Genomic DNA, 21,029 nt, shown 5'->3' with positions numbered 1-21,029 from the left:
TTTGTGGATTAGGAAGATGAGCGAATTCAGCGAATTCATCCGGAGAAGGGAAGAGGAAGGAGGAGGTTTGAGGAGCATCGAGAATGTATGAAATAATTCCTAGGAGAGTAAAAGAGGGAATACAGTGAAACACTGTGCCAATATAGAAAAAACACAATTCTCAGTTGTCTGGGGGTAGAGAGAAGCATCTTCCTTTACCTGGTCAGACCTGACTCACAGGCAGGCGTGAGCCAGTGGGACACGTTTCTCTAGCCAAGGCCAAATCTCTGAGGTGCCCACAGGTTTCTTGCTGCTGCAGGACAGCTACTGCCCCTCCCCCCGGACTCCTCCTTCCCGCCCCCACCTCCCACCCCCCAGCATCCCTCCCAGGTTTCCTGTCTTGGCTACACCACTTAGGCAAGCTGCTCAACCTCTTTGAGCCTCTGTCTCCTTATCTGTAAAAGGGCCAAATGATTGAACTCATCTTAATAGATTTATCATGAAAGTCCAGTCACCATGTGCCAAGTGCAAGGTGCTCTGTCTGGCGGGTGGATGTTTCCTTTTGTCATCACCACCATCAATGTAGCTTCTTCTGTGACTGCGGCTATAAGATGTGTCTCTAGCGGCACACTCCGCCTGTGCCTGTCACCGCTGCCTCTGTGGTCCCCGACTGCAGGGGCCGGAAGAATCAGCTGAGGGGCTTGCTAAAAATTCCGATTCTTCCCCCCACCAGAGACACAGCCTTGATATAGGGATTCAGGACCTGAAATCTGCATTTTAAACAAACAACCCGGGGGTCAGATGGCAATGTGATCACTTTATGGATGATGATCTCATTGAATTTTCACAGCCACTACATACAATTGGAGGATTAGCCCATTTTAACAAAGGGAAAAAGGAGCTAAAGGGAAACTAAATAAGTCAACCAATATATAAAGGTATCTATCATCTATCTATCAATCTATCTATCTATCTATCTATCTATCCATCCAAGTAGGATTTAAACCCCAAGATTTTACTCCAAAATGTATCTCTTTGATATGAGTTAAAAGCAAAAAAAACCCCAGAATTTGGCTTGGAGGGACACAGTTTTCTAGTAATAAATGTAAATTTTGCAGACATTTTCTTATTTGCCTTAAAAAAAAAAAATACCTGGAATCAAGCTTGAGTCCTATGGATCTCTCCAATCCTTGCCTCCAGGAGCCCCGCATGCTAGAGATGCGTGCTCCGCCCACCATGGGGTGAAATCTGTTGGGGGCCCCGCAGAGCTGGGCACTCTCCTGGGCTGTGTAATGGCCCTTCACCCATCTGTCAGATGTACAGGTCTGCAGGAAACGGGCAGAACTGCCTGTCTTAATCATTGGTGACCATGCTGATGTGCTTGTGGGCCTCTCAGAAGGGACGATGTTCTGAACAAGGTCTGGGAAGGAGCAATCTTAAGTTTGGAATGGGTGCACTCCAGAATGTTCTCCACATCAGGGCTCCAGCTGGCTTGGGTTGGGGCACTTGAGACAGTGCCTTTAAGGCACATGGCCTCAGGAACCTTGGCGAGTGATGGCTGGGAGGAAGGTTCAGGGTGGCATGAATGTGCTAATACATCATAGGGCTGTTGGCGGCCGAGTGTGGTTCGAGGCTGCCGTTGCTGGGTTTTCTGAGCCTGCCATGAGGGCGTGCATCCACGCTTCCGTCAGACAGGGTGCTTTCCCGAGCTGGGTCTCTTTCCCAGGTCGTGGGCAGGTGTGTGGAAAGTTACGTAAGTGCTGTTTCAGTGTGGCCTCACCTTCCATCCAAGTGTAGGACGGAGCTCGCAGCTGGATCAGGATGGAAGGCGTTCTGGCTGGGAGAAACATCACCAGACCACACACGGGTCCTGGTTCCGGCCTGTCCTGGCTGTGAGATTTGAGGTGAGGCACTTCACCTCTCTGAGCCTTCCCTTCTTCGCCTTTAAGTTTTGAATACCTTGATATAAGCCTGAGAGTGTTGTGAAGATTAAGCAAAGTAAAGCATGGCATGCCTCTCCTGGGTTTAAATATCCCTGGGCTAGCTTGATTCCAGCACCTTTTGGTATTATGTGGTGTTTGAGCTACTTCTCTTCTCTCTTGCTACATTTCTTTAGGGCCAGGGGCCAACTCTTAGTGTTTGTTTGCTTGTTTTTATCTCCGAATCCAAATTAGTGCTCTACACATTGTAAGCAATTCTAAGAAGTTGAATAAATGAATGAGGGTTCACACAATAAAATTATATTAGGGAGCACTGCTGTAATCAACCTCTAGTTTCTTAGAACAATACAGTTTTATACTGTGGATTGAGATGGGAAGCATTATATATGAGAGATTTTCAGTTAAGGAGAATCATCAACAATGTTAGGAACTAGGAGAGACTTTTTTCCATCCTTCTGAAAAAGCATAGGTTCTTTCGTGGGTCTCTGAAACATTGGCTTATCTTCCAGGGCCTTCCAACCTTAGATCTAAACTCTGTCTTGTTATTTATTTGAACAGTTCTGTCCCCTTTCCTTCTAGCCCCTTCTGTTATATTTGCTATTTCCCATATGGCTAGGCTAATAATAGTCTTGACACAATTCAGAGCATGCGTCCCTTGTCCTTATTTCCAAGATAAGTCCCTTGTCCTTGTCTTTTAGTATTCTCATCTCTGTCTGGAATACAGAGTAGGTGACCAGCACAGGTTTGTCGCACGGATGGGTGAATAATCGAACACAAGTGTGAAAGAATCCTCTGTTCTCTCTGTCCTCCTCTTCTCTGACTTCTCTCAGTTTTGGTCCTGTTTTATTTATTTATGGCTATTTTTAAAATACTGGACCTCAGATGCAGAGTTGGATTATGGATTATTCACAACCCTCAGTTTATGAGGGTTTTTTCATTGCTTTTATCATTGGTCCTTGTGTCGTCTGCTTTAATGTATGTGTGGATGGATGGATTTTAAATAATATAACAAGCCCCCATGTACTTGCCACCAAAACCAGATTAGGGCCTTGATAATAATTTATGTCTAACCATATGGTTCCCTCACTTCCCATCCCTCTGTTTCTCACAGTCTGGGGTAGCCATCATCCTGAATCCTTTATTAATTTTTCCTTTGCTTTCCTTTTTATATAGTTTTATTATATCTATCTATCTTCCTAAAAAGTGTTTCTCATTTTGATTGCTCTTAACTTTATATCATGCTCCCCCCATTTGTTATATTGCTAAGATTCATCCATATTCTTTCATGTTGTAAAATATATTCATTTATTCATTATTGGTCATTTATTCATCCATTGTGGGAATATACTGCCATGATTCATCCACATTGATGGGGCTGGGTCATTAGGTTATTCCCAGGATTTTGCTCTTGTGAACAGTGCGTCTATGAATATTCTTGAACATGATGTCATCAAGTTGTGCAAGAGTTTATGGGTTATGAGCTTGAAGGTAGAATTACTGGGTCATAGGAAATGTGAATTTTCAAAGTTATAAGATAATGCCAAAATAGCTTCCAAAGTCTCTACACCAATTCATACTCTTACCACATCCTTTCCAGTGCTAGTTATCCTCAAATTTTGAACTTGGGCCTTTTGAATGGATATAAAAGAGTATTACACTGTGGTCTACCCTGATCACTAATGATGGTGAGAGTGAACATTTCTTTGAATGTTTATGGATGTATGTGTTTCCTCTTCTGTAAAATGCCCATTCCTACTTTCACCCTTTTTTCTATTGATCTGTTTATACTTTCCTTATTGATCTGCAGAAGTTTGGTATGTATTTCTGACGAGAGTTCTTTGTTGATTTTATGTTCTTTGTTTAGGTATTGATTCTTATGTAACAACAACCCAAAACTTGGGCTGATTGGGCTCAGCTGGGTGGTTCTTCTGCCCCATGTGGTGTCAGCTGGAATAACTCAGTTGTACTCAGTAGGTGCCTACATAGGACTGGGGGATCCAAGAAGGCTTCACTAATGTGTCTGGTGTCTCAGTGCTCTTCCATGCATCCACACCATTTGGTTAGCATGGGCTTTCTCATAGCATGGTGATTTGGGGGTAGCTGGGCTTTTTACCTGGAGGCTGGCTTGCAAGAAGCAGAATCTGCCAGTCCTTTTAAAGCCTCTGCTCAAAAACTCCAGAATGATACTTCTGCAAATAATAAAGCCAGTCTGGATTCAAGAGGAGAGAATAACCTCCAGGGAAAATAGCCTCCACTTCTTGATATGTGAGGTGGTGGACACACACATGGAGAAGGAATTGATGGCAGCCATCATGAGACACTGTCTGCCACTTGTATGCTGTGAATATCTTCCACTTTGTAACTTTTCTTTCTACTTCTTTAAGGTGAACCAATATTCTTTTTTTAAAATTCTTATTATTTTAAAATTTTATATTATTTTATTTTATATCAGAGAGAGAGAGAGAGAGAGTGAGAAAGTGGGTGGGGGAGGGGCAGAGGGAGAGAGAGAATCTTAAGCAGGCTCCAAGCCCAGCATGGAGCCCAGTGTGGGGCTCGATCTCGTGACCCTGAGATCATGAGCTGAGCCAAAATCAGGAGTTGAACACTTAACCAACTGAGCCACGCACGTGCCCCTAAGGTGAACCAACATTCTTCTTCTTTTGTAACCAATGCTTTCTTGTTTAAGAAATCTTTCCTTGCTCCGCATTCTAAAAGATATTCCCTGATATTTTGCACTAATTGGTTTTAAAGTTTATTTCTGACATTAAGTCCTTAATTTATCTGAAGCTGATTTTTGTCTGTGGCTTGAGTAGGAATTTGATTTTATTGTTTTCTATTGGATATGGATTAGCTTTTCCCACTGATCTGATGTACCACCTCTGTTATATACTAAGGTTTCCAAGATGCATGGGTCTGTTTGGGGCTCTTTTCTGTCCTGTAGGGCTGTTTCTCTCATCTTGCTCTGTTTTAATTATGACAGCTTCATAATAAGCCCTGATACCTTGAAGGGCAAGTTTCCTCCTTCCTGGTCTTCCTGTTCAGCAATATCCTGGCTTTTCTTGGTTCTTTACTAGTCCATATAACTTTTAGAATTATCGTGCTCCAAGAGAATCTCTATTGAGATTTTTATTGGACTTGTATTGACTTTATAGATCAACTTTGGGGGAGAATTGATAAGTTTTTTATATTATCCTACCCAAGAAAACAGTCATTTCATTTATTTAGATTTTAGAAATTCTTTTAATTAATTTTGTTTCTTAAATTCCCTATATGAGTGAAATCATATGGTATTTGTCTTTCTCTGTCTGACATATTTCACTTAGCATAATACCCTGTAGGTCTGTCCATGTTGTTGCAAATGACAAGATCTTGTTCTTTTTTGTGGCTGAGAAACATTCCATTGTATATACATACCACATCTTCTTTATCCATTCATCTATTGATGGACACTTGAGTGGCTTCCATATCTTGGCTATTGTAAATAATGCTGTAATAAGCTCAGGGGTGCATATATCTTTTCACATTAGTGTTTTTTTTCTTTGGATAGATACCCAGTAGTGGAATTACTGAATCATATGATAATTCTATTTTTAATTTCTTGAGGAACCTCCATATTGTTTTCCAAAGTGGCTACACCAATTTGCATACCCACCAACAGTGCATGAGGGTCCCTTTTTCTCCACATCCTCGCCAACACTTGGATTTCTAGTCTTTTTGAGTCTAACCATTCTGACAGGGTGCTGGTGGTGACATTTCTCTTCACCCCCTCCCCTCCCAGTCTAGATAGCCAGGCACTTTTGGGAACCAGTGGGAACCCTCTCCACTTATCTTGCTAACACCATGTGCCCCACCCTTGTGTTCCCCTGCAGATGTGTCCCATCCACACCACCCCATTTGGCATGTGTCCCTCCAAAGCCACTTCTGCCCTGACATACCCTGCAAACAACCTGAGCAGGGACCAGCACCACTCCAAAGTGACTCCTGCCCTGGGGAGGGGGGAAGATAACCACATACACCGATGCATCTGCGGTCCCAGCAGCCGCTCCTTATAACTAGCAGCAGAGAGAGAGCACCCTGGTCATCAGTGTGACTATGGCCTCACAGACGGGGGCAGGCAGCTGGTGTGACTGCGTGCGCTGCCCACCAACAAAAACCTCTCAGGGGACATCACAGGAAGCATGCCCTGCAGTTCGGTGTGATCGCAATCCCGGCAGATGGACTGACAGCAGACATCTGGTCTGACGGCTGACACTGCCCACCTAGGAGCCTGCAGCATCCCCAGATAGGCCTCCTACCAGCACAGGGACCAAGCCCTGCCAGGCATGCCCCCAACAGGCAAAGCGGGCCATTGCAGCTGACTGGACTGAAGACAGATGCGGTTCAGCCACAACAGGAGGCTGTATGTAGCCCCCGGTAGGAGACATCCCTGCAGCACCTGGTTCTGGTGAACGGGGTATCGCACTATAGGGCACCACGGGACCTCTTTTTCTTAGACCAATGGCAGGAAAGAATGTATGTTACTGACTATCCACAATGTCTAATAAACTGGAGTAGATAGTAGCTGCTAGATGGGGAGGACAGTTACAAGGTGGTGGCTGACATACTATTTCTGGGGCCCCAGGCTTGGGTCTTGGTTCTTACTATTTACAGTTGGGTGATTCTTGGGAAAATTACTTAACTTATTCACTGTGTTTCCTCAACTGTAAAATAGAGGTGATGGCCTTAGGGTGCAAATGTGAAGTACATGGTGCCCGGTGCATAATCGGTGCTCTATAAATCCTCACTTTATTTGTTAATGTAATTATTTGAAAATTGAGAATCACCGAAACAACACAAAAAGCAACATTTCTATTCCTTATATCTTCATTATGGAGATGGAAATAAATGTAGATCATAAGCAGCCACATCCTTGGAAGAGATTTGCTTCTAACTACATGTAAATCTTCTAACCTTGGAGGAGCAATAATATAATTCCCTTATTAAATAATTAAATTGGTAAAATTCCCTCTGGGAAAGAATGGGAAAAATAAAGATCATTGAAAGGAAAAAATTCATAAATGTTTAGATGTCTTAGCTTAGTTATTACACTTTATTATGATAAAATTTTTATAGAAAGAACCCCCCCTTTTTTTTTTAAGAATTGCTGATGGGATCATTCTTTTATTGGGCTTCTAGGTGGTGTGAGGCAATGTGCTGGCTGAAGTGTGGTGATAAGCAGGACCCACATGGTCTCTGATCTCAGGAACGCAGGGGGCTGCTTAGCCCAATGTGCGGCTTCTGAGTTACATAAGTCTCTTTATAGAATGTCAAGAGATAAAGTTGTACATAATATGTCTCCACGTACGAGAGACTCCTCAGTTACACACTCGATGAAAACATTTGGTTGCACATTTGGTTACACACCAGGATCAAATTTATCTTTGAACACTTAATTAACTTTCAAGAGGCTTGCCAGGGACAGATCTACCATTGTGTCACAGAACATTCCTGGGAAGACTGTGGCTGTAAGTTTGCTTCTTTAAACGCCCTCCTAGATGGTGGTGATGCTCTGAGGTGATTTAACTGGGGAGCAAAGCAGTTCAGTGTGTGAAGCCCACGGCTGGTTAAGCATGATCTTTTGACCCAGTTAAAATGTAATCAATATATAGGTAAGGCTTTTTAGGTGGTAATGGCTGTAAAATTCTGCATCACAAACAAAACAAAACAATCAAGAATTTGCCTACCAAGAAGAATAATTCAGTAAGAAGATGAGATGATATCAGTAGCATAAGAATTTAGTAAAGATGATAATACCAAATAGATATCACTCCAGGTGAAGATGGATTCTCATTTATCTATGGGGTTAACTCTCAACTTCTCACTTTGGTATCCTCAGCCAAGACACGATCTCCCCACTTACCTTTCAAGCCTAGTCTTCGATTACTTACGCTGTTGTTAAACTGGACCAACTGGCCTCCGTGCCTTTGCTCATGCCCGTGCCTCCCCCTGGAACCCCTTCCCTGTTTGCTGGTCACTGACAGTTACCAGAGCCCTGTCCATCCTCACCGGCGACTTAATCCCACCTCTTGCACCCTATTTCCTGAGCCCGTGGCATACGTATCACCTGAGACCCGGACCTCTATACTCTTGCCGTATCCCGCTTTCCTTACTATTATTTGTCTCCTTATCACCTCCACTGGGACTGCGGACAGGGATTCTCTTTGTATCCTAGTGCCTGACCCGGAAATTGCAGAGGAAAACGTAAAGAGTAAAAAGGATTTGCTGAAGGAAAACATCTTTGCATCTCAGGTACAACAGGTTCTTCTTAAAATGTCATATAGGACGAGGAAAACATAGCTGTTACACATGGAAGATAAATATGATATGTGTCCTAGAAACATTATAAACAGAGGTATAAACAGGTGATACGGTTTAAGATTAAGTGAAAAAGAAAAAGCCTTACTACTGTCTTCAGAATACATTATGATCAATGTCAACAGCTGACATCTCTAAGCTGTGTAAAGTGGTCTCTTGTTTCAGTTAGCTCTTTACTAAATTGATAGGAAAAATTACTTGAAAATAAAAAAAGAGCTTTTTTTTTTTTTCTTCTCCAGGGCCAGTTCTGTGACTATTGCAATTCTGAGGACCCCAGGAAAGCACATCCAGTCACCAACGCAGTTGATGGATCCGAGCGATGGTGGCAAAGTCCTCCTCTCTCCTCGGGCACACAGTACAACAAAGTCAATGTCACCTTGGATCTAGGGCAGGTGAGTGATGCTTCCAACCGGAAAGGGGGAAGGTAGTTTGGATCATTGTTTCTGTGGTTATTTCTGAAATAATAATAATTATATTAAAAACCAAACATCAGTTTTAATTCTCTAATCGTTGTGAAGCCTGTTACATTAATATTTGCATTCCTCCAGCTCAGCCTGTCATGATGCAGACACCCATACTTGTTTATCAAGAGTTAAAAATAGTCAAAAATAGTTTTACTGGCAAAGATATTATTATTATTATTTAGATTTTATTTATTTGACAGAGAGACAGCCAGAGAGGGAACACAAGCAGGGGGAGTGGGAGAGGGAGAAGCAGGCTTCCCGCCAAGCAGGGAGCCCGACGTGGGGCTCCATCCCAGGACCCCGGGATCATGACCTGAGCTGAAGGCAGACGCTTAACGACTGAACCACCCAGGCACCCCTATTATTATTATTTTTTATTATGATAAAGTACACACGACATAAAATGTACCATCTTGGAACTAGAGGGTATTATGCTAAGGGAAATAAGTCAATTAGAGAAAGACAAGTATCATATGATCTCACTGATATGAGGAATTTGAGAAACAAGACAGAGGACCATAGGGGAAGGGAGGAAAAAATGAAACAAGACAAAACCAGAGAGGGAGACAAACCATAGAGACTCTTAATCTCAGGAAACAAACTGAGGGTTGCTGGAGTGGTGGGGGATGGGAAGGATGGGGTGGCTGGGTGATAGACATTGGGGAGGGTATGTGCTATGGTGAGCGCTGTGAATTGTGTAAGACTGATGAATCACAGACCTGTACCTCTGAAACAAATAATACATTATATGTTAAAAAAAAAAAAGAAGATAGTAAGAAGGGAAAAATGAAGGGGGGGGAAATCAGAGGGGGAGATGAACCATGAGAGACTATGGACTCTGAGAAAAAAACTGAGGGTTTGGGGGGGTGATGGGTTAGCCTAGTGATGGATATTAAGGAGGGCATGTATTGCACGGAGCACTGGGTGTTATATGCAAACAATGAATCATGGAACACTACATCAAAAACTAGTGATATACTGTATGGTGACTAACATAACATAATAAAATAAAATTTTAAAAAAGTACCATCTTAGACATTTTATTTTTATTTTTTAAAAAGATTTTATTTATTTATTTAAAGAGAGCATGAGTGGGGGGAGGGGCAGAGGGAGAGAGAGAATCTCAAGCCGACTCCGTGCTGAACGTGGAGCCCGACATGGGGTTTGATCCCATGACCCTGAGATCATGACCTGAGCTGAAATCAAGAGTCGGACACTTAACCGACTGAGTCACCCAGGCGCTCCCCATCTTAGACATGTTTAAGTGTACAGTTCGGTAGCCTTAAGTTCACATTGTTGTGCAACCAGTCACGAGAACTCTTTTTCATCTTGCAAAACTGGCACTCTGTGCCCATTACACGACAACTCCTTATTCTCCTTTGTCCCCAGCCCCAGGCAACCATCATTCTACTCTCTCTGTGAATTGGGCGACCCTAGACACCTCATAGAAGTGGAATCCTACAGTATCTGTCCTTTGTGACTGGCTTACTTCACTTAGCGTCCTGTCTCCAGGGTTCCTCTATGTCGCAGCATGTGTCTGAATTTCCTTCCTTTTTAAGCCTAAATAACATTCCATTGTATGTATGCCTCACATTTATTTATTTAGTCATCTGTCAAGTGACACTTGAGTTGCTTCCATGTTTTGGCTCTTGTGAGTAATGCTGCTATGAACATGGGTATGACTAAGATATTTTTATGGCATTCTCTTTCCCGGAAATCCTGATTCTATGAACACTGACTACCATAGTTTTTGGCTTTGTTTGACCAGCTCGTGCACAAGAAAACCCAACTTTAGACCTATCCTCCTGTGGTATGCTAAAATGGCCCCTGGGATGCCTTCCTCTTAAGTGTACATGCCCAGTGTGATCCCCTCTGTTTCCAGTGTGGTGAGACTATGATGGAAGTCACTCCCTTAGTAAGGTGGCATTACATGACAAAAATGAAGGGATTTTGCTCATGTGTTTAAGGTCTCAAGTCAGTTGATCAAAAGGGAGATTATCTTGGAGGATTTCTCCCTAATTAGGGGGGGCTCTTAAAAGGGACTGGGCCCTACCGGAAGGAAGAGATCTGAAGCATGAGAAAATTTCCTGCTGACCTTGAAGGGGAAAACTACCATATTATAAACTACCTATGGAGATGGCCATACAGCAAGGATCTAAGAATGGGTTCTAAAAGCTGAGAGCAGCCTCAGCCAACAGCCAGGAAAAAAGCAGGAACCTCAATCCTACAACCATAAGAAACTGGATTCTGCCAACAACATGTGCAAACTTGGAAGTGGGTCTTTCCAGGCATCTGGCGAAAGCCTGATTGCAGCCACCATGCCCAGACTCCCGAAATACAGAACTGAAAGATCGTAAAGGGCTTTGTTTTAAGCCACTAAATTTGTGTTCATTTGTTAAGCAGCAATAGAAAAACGAATGCACCTTCTTTCCTCTTTCAGACTTGGGAGTGCCTCCTATCTGTTTCACCCTATTCCTTCAACAAGTATTTATTTGTTGACTATTCTATATGTCAGGCGCTGTTCTAGGTATTTGTGTTACATAAAAGAACAACGAGATGGAGATTCCTTCCCTCATGGGAGACAGCCAACAAAAATATATATCAGTAAATATAATATGTTAGAAGCTGATAGCAGCTATGGAAAAAATGAAAAAGTAGATCAGGGTAAGAGGATCATAAGGCCCAGGACAAGGCGGGTTTGCAGTTTTAGGTAGGATGGTCAGGAGAGAGCTTATTGAACAAAGACTAGAAGCGGGTAAAGGCATTCATCATGCAGATATCAGTCACCCAGACAAGGGAACAGCTCTGCAAAGTCTCTAAGGTGGGAGCTTGTCTGAGCAGCATCTCCTCATTTCTCCCACTCCCTAGCCCCTGCTAACCACCAATCTACCCTCTGTTTCCACGAGTTCAACTTCTCTCTTTCTGGAATATTGATGATATTGTTAGATCTTTTATTATTGTTCCACAGGTCCCTGAGGCTCTGTTCATTTATTTTTTTCAGTTGCTTTTCTGTCTGTTTTTCAGATTAGGTAATTGTATTGTTCTATCTTGAAATTCCATGATTCCTTTCTCTTTCATATTTGTTCTCCTATCTAGCCCATTTAGTGAGTTTTAAATTTTAGTTATTATATTTTTTTCAGTTATGTAATTACCACTTGTTTTTTTTTTAAATCTTCTATTCCTTGGCTGAGATTTTATATATTTTAATTTACTTCAAGAATATTTATACTTACTCACTGAAACATTTTGCTACTTTAAAGTTTTGGTCAGATAATTCTATCATCTGTTTCATCATCTCATGTTGGGGTCTGTTGATTGTTTTTTCTCATTCAAGTTGTTATTTTCCCCTGGTTTTTGGTATGATGAGTGATTTCCAATTGTGTTCTGGACATTTTAGATATTATATTAGGAGACTCTAAATCCTATTTAAATCTCCCAACTTAGCAGATGGTCACCCTGTTTAGGTTTAATATGTAGGTTCTGGCCTGCTTTTGCAACTTGTGGTTCCAATGACAATTTTGTTTTCAGAGCTGGTGCATACTATCTAATCTGCTGTGTTCATCTGGTTTCTGGGCTCCTGCTTGGTTCCCATTAGTGCTGCTGCCTCTGGAGCCAGAATGAACTTCTCCTTATCCAGTGACACTTAGTAGGGGTTGAGACACACTGGATCTTCAGGGCAGAGAGTGCTTCCCCAGTGCATTGTCCGAGGCTGCCTCATGCAGGTGAAGCTCCTACTGAAATAGACATTTGGAAATCAATGGCACGTAGATTGTGTTAACCTACGAGACTGCATGAGAGTGAGAAGAGAAGAGGATCTAAGGCTGAGCCATAGGCTCTCCAATATTAAGAAGTCCTGGAAAAGAGAAGGAACCAGTAAAGAAGACTGGTATGGAATGACAGATGGGAAGAAATAAGAGAGTGTGGTGTCCTGAAGCTAGGTGAAGTATATCAAAAGGGAGGCTGTCTTATAGCTCTGTAATACAAAGACAGAGAGCCTAATTTAAAAAAATGGTCAAAGGATCTGAATAGGCAGTTCTCCAAAGAAGATACACGAATGGCCAAAAAGCATATGAAAAGATGCTCAATATCATTAGCCATCAGGGAAATGTAAGTTTAAACCACAATGAGATACCACTTTACACTCAGTTGGGTGGCTATAATCAAAGAGATAGGTAATACAAGTATTGGTGAGGCTCTGGAGAGATTGGAACTCTAATACATTGTTAATGTCAGAATAAAATGGCATAGCTGCTTTGGAAAACAGTTTGGTAGTTCCTGGGTGGCTCAGTTGGTTAAGCGTCTGCCTTCGGCTCAGGTCATGATCCCAGGGTCCGGGGATTAAGCTCTGCATCAGGCTCCCTGCTCAGCAGGGAATCTGCTTCTCCCTCTCTACCCTTCCCCTGGCTCTTATGCGCATGCATGCGCATGCTCTCTCTCAAATAAATAAATAAAATCTTTCTTTTAAAAAAAAGGTTAAACACAGAGTTACCATATGACCCAGCAATTCCATTCCTAGTTATGTTTTTAAGAAAAATGAAAACATACACAGAAAAACTTGTTCATCAATGTACGTAATATCATTATTCGTAATAGCCAAAAAGTGGGAACAACTCAAATGTCCATCAGTGTATGAATAAATAAGCCAAATATCCATATCCACACAATGGAATATTATTCAACAATAAAAAGGAGTGAATTTCTGATGAATGCTACAACACGGGTGAACCTTGAAAACATGATGCTTGAGAGAAGCCAGTCACAAAAGAGCATGCATCATATGCTTCCACGGATATGAAATCTACAGATAGGAAACTCTATAGATGCAGAACAATAGTAGCTTAGTGGCTGCCTAGGGCTGGGGGTTTTGGACGGAAGTGAGGGATGACTCCTGGGAGGTATGGCTTGTTTTGGGGGGGACAGATGAAAATTGAATGTGATTGATTGGACAACTTTGTGAACATACTACAAACCTTTGGACTGTACATTTAGATGAGTGAATTGAATGGTGTGTGAGATACACCTCAGTAGAACTCGAACACATCAACAAAGAGTTCATGAAAGAGAGTGTTCCAAGGAAAAAAAAAGAGAGAGTGACGGTGTCAAGTACAGGGTCAAGTCACATAGGACAGGTAATGACTGATAATTCGCCATTGGATTCACTCATATGGAGGTTCCTGGTGGCTCTGATTGAAAACCTGACTGCAGGGAGATTAAGAGAGAATGGGAAAGGAAATGAAGCTTGGAGTACAGAAATCTAATTTGGAGAGTTCCTAAGCAATGAGGAGAGAAGAAATGGGGGAAGAGCTATTGAAAGTCGGGTAAAGAAGAGGCTAGTAACTGATTCATAATAGGAGATACACAACAACATTAACACCAATACTGATAATAGTACTAATACTGATGTTTAAGCCAGTCTTTCTGCTGGCCATAGTGGTGCACAGAGTACGGTTCATATAGGAAATACTGCTTGACCAGATGCCTGCCCTCAGCCCGTCTGCTGTGGCTGTAATCACATCGACCTGCAGGGTGGTTTTCTTGAGAGGCTTTTGTTGGTGGGTGGGGCTGCAAGAAGCCTCGTGCACTGTGGGTGGGAATGCAGACTGGTGCAGCCACTCTGGAAAACAGTATGGAGGTGCCTCAAGAAATGAAAAATAGAATCACCATATGATCCAGTAATTCCACTTCTGGGTATTTACCCAAAGAAAACGGAAACACTAGTTTGAAAACCTATATGCACCCCTAGGTTTATCGCAGCATTATTTACAATAGCCAAATTATGGAAGCAACCTAAGTGTCCACTGATCCATGATTGGATAAAGAAGATGTGGTGTATATACATACAATGGAATATTACTCAGCCATAACAAGAATGAAATCTCGCCATTTGCAACAACATGGATAGAGTTAGAGGATATTATGCTAAGTGCAATAAGTCAGAGAAAGACAAATACCATATGATTTCACTCATACGTGGAATTTAAGAAACAAAACAAATGAACAAAGAAAAAAAGCGACAAACCAAAAAACAGACTCTCAACTATAGGGAACAACACACTGATGGTTACCAGAGGGGAGGTGGGGGGGATGGGTAAAATAGATGAATGGGATTAAGAATACACTTATCGTGATGAGCACTGAGTCATGTATTGAATTGTTGAATCATTATATTGTACACCTGAAACTGATATAACATTGTATGTTAACTATACTTCAATTGAAAAGAAAGAAAAAATTTCTCCCAAAACAGTATTGCTTGAAAGCAATCAAAAAGGCAATGCATCCCAAAGACTGGAAATCGATGATAGTGAGATTTCTTCAAATGAGTGTGTTATCTTCATTTTGGTTGGGGATAGTTTGGTGATAGAAGGGCGGTCCACCTCTTCAACTCATATGTTATGTGAAATTAGCCCTCTTCTAAGAATATTTTCACCAACAATTTTCATCTAAGTCCAATTTCAACTATGAATTAGTCTTCTCCCTCTAATAACTCACCTCTGTCCTTAATTCATTAGAGATTTTGCCTATAATGACCCGAATTTACCTATTATACCAGTTATTACACTGAAGATTTCTGTACTTAGCTGGGAATTTTAACCCATCAAAACGATGTGTAGCTATCATACCAATATGCCTGTTGGATTTCCTTTTTCTCCCCTAAAGCTATTTTTTTTTTTTTAAAAACTTACCTTTTAAAAGCACCCTTTTGATATACTGAAAAATCTCTAATCAAGACAGTTGAATTAAAAAAAATATCAACGTGGGAACAATTTAGTAACTTTCTGGTTGCTGACAGACATTAGCCATGCCTCCTTCTGCATGAAGATTGTGCTCACCCAACGCCTGACCGACTGGGTCAGCAGACTGGGGAGGCTGCTCTGAGTGGGGGTTGATGGTGGGTCCTGGAGTCAGCCTGTGCTGGTTTGCGCTCTGGTGCACTGCTTACTCGCTGTGTGACCCTGAGCAACATGCTTGTGTGCTCTGTGCTGCAGTTTCCTCCTTTGAAAGGGAGATAATAATTATACTTACCCCATGGGATTGCTCTGAGGTTTGAACAAGTGAACTGCTTCACTTTTAAACCTCTTTAGGCCAGTGGTTTTGAAATAAATTTTTATTTAGTAAAATAAAGTGAATTTCAATAAATGCTCATTATTAAGCAGACTCATTACTTCTGCTCCTCTAGAAAACACTATATACAGTACTGTAGAAAATACTCTAGAAAAGCCCAGAAATAGGAAGAGCAACATCAATGATGTCAGACTGAAGACATTTCTTTCCTCTTGGTGTTGAAGCAATGTGTGCTCTAACAAGTAGGTTTGGTCTAGTAAGATTCATAATGTATGCCTTCTTGGCGAGATCTGTATTTTCTTCTTTTTGCTGAAATTAGCCATGAAAGTGTCGCTGAATAACTGAATAGTGACCTACAGACCTTAGATGTAGGGAAGTGTGAATTTTTTTTTTGGAAGTGTGAATTTTGATGCATGATTGGGACATAAACTATAGGCCCTAAATTTGTTATTACCATGTCACTTTTTTTTTTTCCAGCTACTGAGAACTGACATTTGATTTCGATGTGCTGTAGTCAATTTGGCAGCTTCTGTTGTCACTTTTCTCCATGTCCTTTTGGACTAGTTGGTGGTTTTCCTGGTCGTTTTTCTTGGACAACACAGTTTGGCAAATAAAAAAAGCATCACTTTCCGGACTCGGTCTTGAAGGACAGTGTCCCCCTTACAAGGAGGCAAACGTAGGAAGTTTCTGTGATTCACTAGAGATAGTTATATTTTCTCAGGCTGTTGAAGTTCATTCAATGATGCTGTACTCATCAGTTTTAGAATCAGAACACAGTGTTTTATAGGAAACTTTCATCTCATCTGGCCAAATATAATGAGTTCAGCTTCTGAGCCTGCGTACAGACCAGCTGGGAAGTACAGGATTTAATGTCCCCAGGGGCATCCCTCAACTCAGGAGGAAGAGGAATTGGTGGAAAAATTCCCTATTTCTCTGCCTCTCCAAGGGACAGTTCTTTAGAGTATCTCCACTAGAATTATCAGCCACTGGCTTTTCTCCCTCCTCTGTGTCCCCCTTGCTTCCCATTTATGCTTCTTGAGATCTACTCCCAAATAAACTACCCAGTCTTTGTCTCAGAGCTGGGTTTAGAGAGGACCCGAATGAAGGCAGGGAAGAAAGGGGGCTTAGGCTGAGACTCTGAGCACCCTATAGGTGTCTGCACAAGTGAACACTAGGAAAAAGGTATTTAGAATGCAATAAGTAGAAAATTCAGAAAATGGTTCTAATGCTTTCAGATTAAGAGTAACAAAGGAAAAAGCATTATAACTTTAAAAGAAAAAATAGGTCACACAGAAACGTGCCATTACTCTCTTTTTTCATGAACTCAGCATAGTTGGTGAAGTCCCCAGGGGCCAAGGGCAAATACAGTATCCAACCATCTGAGAGTGAATTTAGTATGTAGAAGGCCTAGGATCTTTTTTTCCCTTGCCTTCTTTTAACTTTTATGAGACTTTGGCGGATGAATCCAAAACATTCTTTGTAGCCCTTGTCAGTTCTGACTCAGATGGGAGGAAGACCTGGGTTGGTTTCTGCCTCTTCTTGGGCTAAGGCATTTTGGAGATTAAATTGGTTCTAGGGATGCCAGGTGGACGAGGTCACTAAAAGTCGGACTCAGTTGGGTCTCTGGGTGGATGTAGTTCCATCCAGAAAGTGGATGACTCTTAGATTTGACCCGAACTTCTAGATTCCAGGAATTGTCTAGACCAAGAGCTTCAGAAAGACAGGGACTGTGTCTTGTTTTGTTCACTATATGGTGTCCTGCTGCCAGCATCTTGCACAATTTTCAGCACATAGTAGATGCTCAGTAAATATACCAAGTGAATGTAGAATGAAACAAGGATGACTCAGGGTTAGTCTGAACTTCCCAGAGTATAGTGCTAGTGAAAGTATGTTGCTGTGAGACCAAATCTCTAGGATAGGGTAGACTAGCCTTGGCTCTGTAATTAACTGTATGGTTGGTCCCACTTACGACATTTGGGTCTCTTTGCAACACCATTTAAGTGTTCTACAGCTATAACATCATTAGAAGATAAAGATTTTACTCAGAACAAATTTGTAATTTGTATTCTATTAACAGACATATATAATCATGAGACTCAACCTTTGAAAGCAAATTATTTGTTAGTGGATAGAATAGGGACCAACAAAATCTCCTGGGCTACTGGGGATGCAATTTTATTCTTTTTCTGAATTTTTTCATTTTTTTCATTTTTATTCTTTATGCTATTTCTTTATTCTTTATGTAGTAACCTAAAAATGTTAATTGCTTAGTAACCTAAACAATGTTAATTGCCTTTAAAGTGCCTTTTAAGGGATTTATACATTAAGAAGAGGCTTGCAATCTGGAATTTTCTCTTTATATGTGAAAAATTCAAGGAAGCTGCGTGGATCCAGAGCAATAGACTGGAATCCCTGAGATGCCAACTTTGTTTAGCTCTGTGGATCACTATCTCAAATAGCACCGATAATATATGTAAGTCAGTAGGTTCCAAGATATTTAAACACTATTAAAGGAAATAATGTCTGGGAAATCAGGCCTTGACCCCTGAGTGAAACTTATGGTTAGAGATGCTTGTGAATGATGTTTGTGAATGTGCTCTGACCCTCAAAAAGCATGAGACAAATGTGGAATATTATTATTATTACTTAGAGAAATCATTATCGACACACTTCCTTCTCTCCTTTTCTGTGCTTCCAATAAGCTTACACTGCTTTATTTCTTCTAAGCGAGTGAAGTATATAAATATATTCACTCTAAAGTTCTGGAAACTCTGTGCTGATGTTGTATCATCCGAGAATGTTTACATTTTAAAAAAAAAATTACTCTCTATTTTTGTCATGGAACTACTGCTAGGAGTTTAACCTAAGGAAACAATGAGATAAATGCTCAAAATATTTGAGCAAGGGTATTCTCGGGAGCATTGTTCATATAACATAACTGGGAAACAATCTCAGGTCCAATAAAAGGGGACTGATTCATGCAGTGGATTGTCAGCCATCAGAATGATGCCACTGACGGGATTTTTACTGACACAAATGTCTGTGCTAAGTCGTGAAGAAGAGAAATCAAACTGTTATGTAAGCTGCATATATAGTATGGTATGATTTCATTTTCTTTGTGTATATAAGCACAGAAAAAAGTCAGAAAAGAGAGAATCTAAAATGCTAAGAATGCTTTTCTCTGGATGGTGGGATTATTTGGTGATTTTTACTTTCCTCTGTAAATCCCATTTACAGTGTAGTTCATATTGATGCTCTGGATTATTTCTTAGGTACAAATCTGGCTTCACACCTTTCAAGCTGTGTGACACTAGACCGTCTAGTTACTGTCTCCAGGGCTTCTCTAATGTCTTCATCTGAAATTTGGGGATGAACCTAGTACCACCCCCGTAGGGTTGTCGGGAGGAATTACGAAGGTAATATAGAAAAAACTTTTAAAATTATGCCTCACATGCTGTAAGAGCTCAGTCCATATTAGTTATTATGTCTATTTTTTTCAATGAGCTTGTACATAAAGATAATAAAGCTAATTGGGAAGATATTTCCTTTTTGGGAAAAACAGAAGAGTTCGGTATAGAGAAGACAAAAGGAACAATTATTCTTGGTGAGATTTGAGGTATTGACGAAAAAGCTTACTTGGCATTTTCTTGATGCCCTCCATCCCCCAATACAAACTTCTGACCACTTCATCCTGAGTGAGGTCGGCCTGCTAGAGATCTTTAAAAGTCAACAGAACCAGAAAAATGCCCAGTAAATGGAAATTGATTTTTTTTTAAGAGCCTATTTTATTCCTCAGCTAATCTTGAAAACTATTTTATGTTCTTCCCTTGTGAACCTTCTGTGATTTCAGGCATATTTTGGCTTTAAATCATGGCAGTTTTCCTATTACTATTATTGGCAAGCATATTTAAAGAAAAACTGAATTTCACAAATTCTTCACCACGGTTCCAACGAAAGCTCAAGTTAAATACAATGTCTCGGGGGAGTCCTTGGGCCCAATGCCCCCTCCCTCTGCCTGCTGACTTCCAGCCCCATAGAGCCCGGCTCCTGCCTCCACTCAGTGACCCTGGAGCCCCTGTATGCAACCCAACGACCTTCCTTTACTCTTGTCTTCCTGAAGGCCCTTCTTTCCCTATTCCAATTTCTATGTTTCGCTTCACTTTTGCTTTTTCACTTTTGCTTTTTCACTTTACATTCTCCCATTGTGTTTCTTTCCTTTTTTTTTTTTTTTTGTTCTTTAAAGATTTTATTCATTTATTTGGCAGAGAGAGAGACAGCGAGAGAGAGAGAGAGCACAAGCAGGGGGAGTGGGAGAGGGAGAATCAGGCTTCCCGGTGAGCAGGGAGCCCGATGCGGGGCTCTATCCCACGACCCGGAGATCATGACCTGAGCCGAAGGCAGACGCTTAACGACTGAGCCACCCAGGCGCCCCCTTTTTTTTTGTTTTTAAAGATTTTATTTATTCATTTGAGAGAGAGACAGAGCACAAGCAGAGGGAGAGGGAGAAGCAGACTCCCCGCTGAGCTGGGAGCCTGACGTGGGGCTCGATCCCACGACCTGGAGATCATGACCTGAGCCGAAGGCAGATGCTTAACCACCTGAGCCACCCAGGCGCCCCATGTGTTTCTTTCCTTTAGGGAAAAACTTAAGCCGAATCAAACCAGCACCTCTTCTCGTGGTCACTACCGGCCTTCAGGAGGGGTGCTGTGCGTGTGTGTCCCTGGCTGTCCCCGTCCAGCCCCAGAGTGGTGCCCCATGGAGCTGGTTGGGAAGGTTAGGGCTCCCCAAGGAGGCTCGGTTCCATGAAGACCAGGCTGTCTGCCTGGCCACAGCCGGACCTACGGGTGGCCTCCTGGTGCAGGCGGTGTGGACGGCGTACCTCCCCAGGGGTCCTGCAGTGCCCTCCAGACCAGAGGGGCCGGTCCCGTTTCCCTAGGTCCCAGCGGTCGTGCAGTTCCCGCTGCGCTTACACAGGTGGATTCCTTGGCCGTGTAGCCTGCAGACAAGGATGCTTCAGGCTCCTGTCTCTCTGACTCAACAGCAAGCTCCTGGGCTATTTGCACTTCTCTCTTTGACTCTCAAACCACCCTTGTGAACATTCTACAGTTGAGGAATTCCCGACTCAGTCCATCCTCCATGACATGCTCCGTTCCATAGGTTTCAAGCACCTTGAGCAACGAGATGGTATGTTTACCTCTGTCGTTTCTCAACCTCATAGAATAACTGG

General features: G+C 41.9%; 1 protein-coding gene across 1 annotated transcript in view; it reads left to right on the top strand.

Moving 5' to 3' along the window:
• The window catches only part of LAMA3 (laminin subunit alpha 3), a 254,797-nt gene that overhangs the window by 17,854 nt on the left and 215,914 nt on the right, over positions 1-21,029 (top strand). Inside the window, exon 2 of the mRNA XM_032421296.1 lies at positions 8,513-8,665. Coding sequence (XP_032277187.1) covers positions 8,513-8,665 — 153 coding nt within the window. The remainder of the gene's footprint in view (positions 1-8,512; positions 8,666-21,029) is intronic.

The sequence above is a fragment of the Phoca vitulina genome, unplaced genomic scaffold, assembly GCF_004348235.1.
Source record: "Phoca vitulina isolate PV1807 unplaced genomic scaffold, GSC_HSeal_1.0 scaffold24, whole genome shotgun sequence".
In the NCBI taxonomy this organism is placed as follows: domain Eukaryota; kingdom Metazoa; phylum Chordata; class Mammalia; order Carnivora; family Phocidae; genus Phoca; species Phoca vitulina.
This window is presented reverse-complemented; position numbering and strand designations above follow the sequence as displayed.